The sequence below is a fragment of the Octopus bimaculoides genome, chromosome 9, assembly GCF_001194135.2.
Source record: "Octopus bimaculoides isolate UCB-OBI-ISO-001 chromosome 9, ASM119413v2, whole genome shotgun sequence".
Lineage (NCBI taxonomy): Eukaryota > Metazoa > Mollusca > Cephalopoda > Octopoda > Octopodidae > Octopus > Octopus bimaculoides.
The window spans coordinates 18,693,466-18,696,037 of record NC_068989.1 but is presented as its reverse complement, the minus strand read 5'-3'; the positions used below and the strand labels follow the sequence as shown (position 1 = coordinate 18,696,037).

Sequence of the window (2,572 nt, the reverse complement as noted above, 5' to 3'; positions counted from 1 at the left end):
CTTTAACCCAAACCCTAACCCTAACTCTAACCCTAACCCTAACCCTAACCCTAGGGTTAGGGTTAGGGTTAGGGTTAGAGTTAGGGTTAGGGTTAGGGTTAATTGTTTCAGAATCGTTTGTTTATGTAGTCGGCGCTTAATGTATATCGGCTGAATGGACGTCAGTGATTGGTTGAAATTACAGAAATACGACAACTTTAACATGGAATAATTTATGGATTTCTTTTTTTTTTAAGAAGACTAAGAGAAAAAGATGTTTTATATGACACATTCTACCAGTGTTCCAAGTTTCAAAGTGTTTCGTTAATGAAAAATGTGGCCCCCGTTTTAAAAAAGATCCTTTTATTTTTTTAGTTTAAAATTTATTTCCAAAAATTTGTTTGAAATAATTATGTCCTTAGATATTAAGTATGGTGCCATTCACCACTGTACCAGAAGTTTATGCATGAACAACCAATATCTAAACAAAAGAACATGCATGGAGCCCCACAACATGGTCGCTGAACTTCAAATCACAGTTAAAGCGAGCTTAAAGGACGTTTTACTGTTTTAAAAATGAAAGGAGACATTGGAAAATGTAGTCTTAGATACACTATTACAAAAAAGTAACTTAAAAGAATAACACAATCGAATCAACGGCATTAATTTAGATGTTGCTATTGAGGGCTCAAGTTCAATCCTAATCGAATATACTTACAAAGCCATTCCAGCCGAGACCTTCCTGTTTTTTTCTTATGTGCAGGGAACTTAGGACCACATTGTCCAACGAGTAATTTTTTTTTGAGACAGTAGAGTGTGATTTGGAGGAGATTTGACTGCTATTTTGAACAAGCCAAGTAAATACGTAAAATCTCTCCCGTTGGTTTGTATGAATTTAGATAATTTCAGAAGATGGTGATGGGTTGAACGGCAAACGTAACAATTCTTATTGAATTATGTTTTTAAGTTAAAGGAGGGTGGGGGGACTAGTGACTCTTAAAGAATAAGAATCAATTTCATAGAGAATTGAATTTTCATAGTTTGTGGTGAGGAAAACTCTGCTCATTGTAAGCTGGCATAAGAGTGGTTACAGATAAGTTTCGATTTTATTAAATCTCAAGAGCAGAGTTAAGTCAGCTCAAATGTATTTTGATCGGTAGCAAAAGACTTTACATATGAAAAAAAGGCGAAAAATTTTGACCTGCATGATTTGTATAATTGAAAACTGTTAGTCACGGAAAGTAACTCAAATTAGCCCGTATGTTTAAATAAAAGTTGGGCTGGCTATGAGAACCATGTCTTTATCATAGCTCCGCTGGATCAGAGCTGACTTAGAGCTAAATGCATAACGGTATTTCGTAATCGAAACAGCTAGAACTTATCACTGTCTGCTGTTTGTACTTAAATTATTTATATCTAATTTTAATTATTTATATCAAGTGAGGGAACAGAAGGCCTGGTGGACAGTGTTCCGAACTGAAACTGTTGGTTGTTCTCGTACTTCCAATGTTTTATTTATGTGCATATGAACAATGCATTTAATTTTTATGGTCCAGGGCAAGCTAAACTATAAATCGAACCGATTAGAAGGTTTCTATGCAGTTCTTTGATCTACTAAAAATATCAATTTAATTTCCCTCGAATCATGGATGCTTCTGTCGGCTTCTCTGTGTCTGAAGTAAGTAAAGTCAATGTTTGAATACCTTTGGTCATAAATTAATGTCCTTTGTCGTCTGCAATAGGCAGTCTGCATATTTGCAACTGGACAGTTCATCTACACGACTCAAGCTTGATTAAGAGTTTATCACTTCTCTGTATGTGAAAGACCAGCAGCTATCCATGCATACACCTCCTCTGTCTACGCCACCAATATTATACAGGGTATCCACAAGGTCTGGGTACATGGAGTAAATAAAATCATAACATAAACAATTAAACATAAGAAATAATAATTTCTTAAAGTATGTGTTAATCCCCGTGTACCCAGACTTTGTGGATACCCTGTACAATGAAAATGTGACCGTCACAGCCTGGTAGGCACCAGTGTCGACACCGCTTTTATTGTCAGAACGTAGAAAATCATGGTAGATACTATCAGGCGTCCCATCAAACTCTTTAATGGTTCCACCAACCCACCTGGGCCCTGGTAGTCAGGCAGAATCAAACCGTAACCTTTTATATAAACCCTGAAAAAATGAAAGACAAAGATTACGTCATCTGGACTAGATCTCAGAGTGCAGATCGTTGGAACATAGATACTGTGAGGCATTTTATCGACACTCTAACGCCACTTTTTTTTTGTAGCACCACTTTTTAAGTGGTTGTTATGCCTGGCACCGGAGGCGCAATGGCCCAGTGGTTAGGGCAACGGACTCGCGGTCATAGGATCGCGGTTTCGATTCCCAGACCGGGCGTTGTGAGTGTTTATTGAGCGAAAACACCTAAAGTTCCACGAGGCTCCGGCAGGGGATGGTGGCGAACCCTGCTGTACTCTTTCACCACAACTTTCTCTCACTCTTTCTTCCTGTTTCTGTTGTGCCTGTAATTCAAAGGGCCAGTCTTGTCACACTGTGTCACGCTGAATATCCCCGAG

General features: G+C 38.1%; 1 protein-coding gene across 1 annotated transcript in view; it reads left to right on the top strand.

The window, feature by feature from the left end:
- Window positions 1–1,624: 1,624 nt before the first annotated feature.
- LOC128248675 (transmembrane protein 229B-like) overlaps window positions 1,625–2,572 on the top strand; it is a 17,253-nt gene continuing 16,305 nt past the window's right edge. Inside the window, exon 1 of the mRNA XM_052970329.1 lies at window positions 1,625–1,657. Coding sequence (XP_052826289.1) covers window positions 1,625–1,657 — 33 coding nt within the window. The remainder of the gene's footprint in view (window positions 1,658–2,572) is intronic.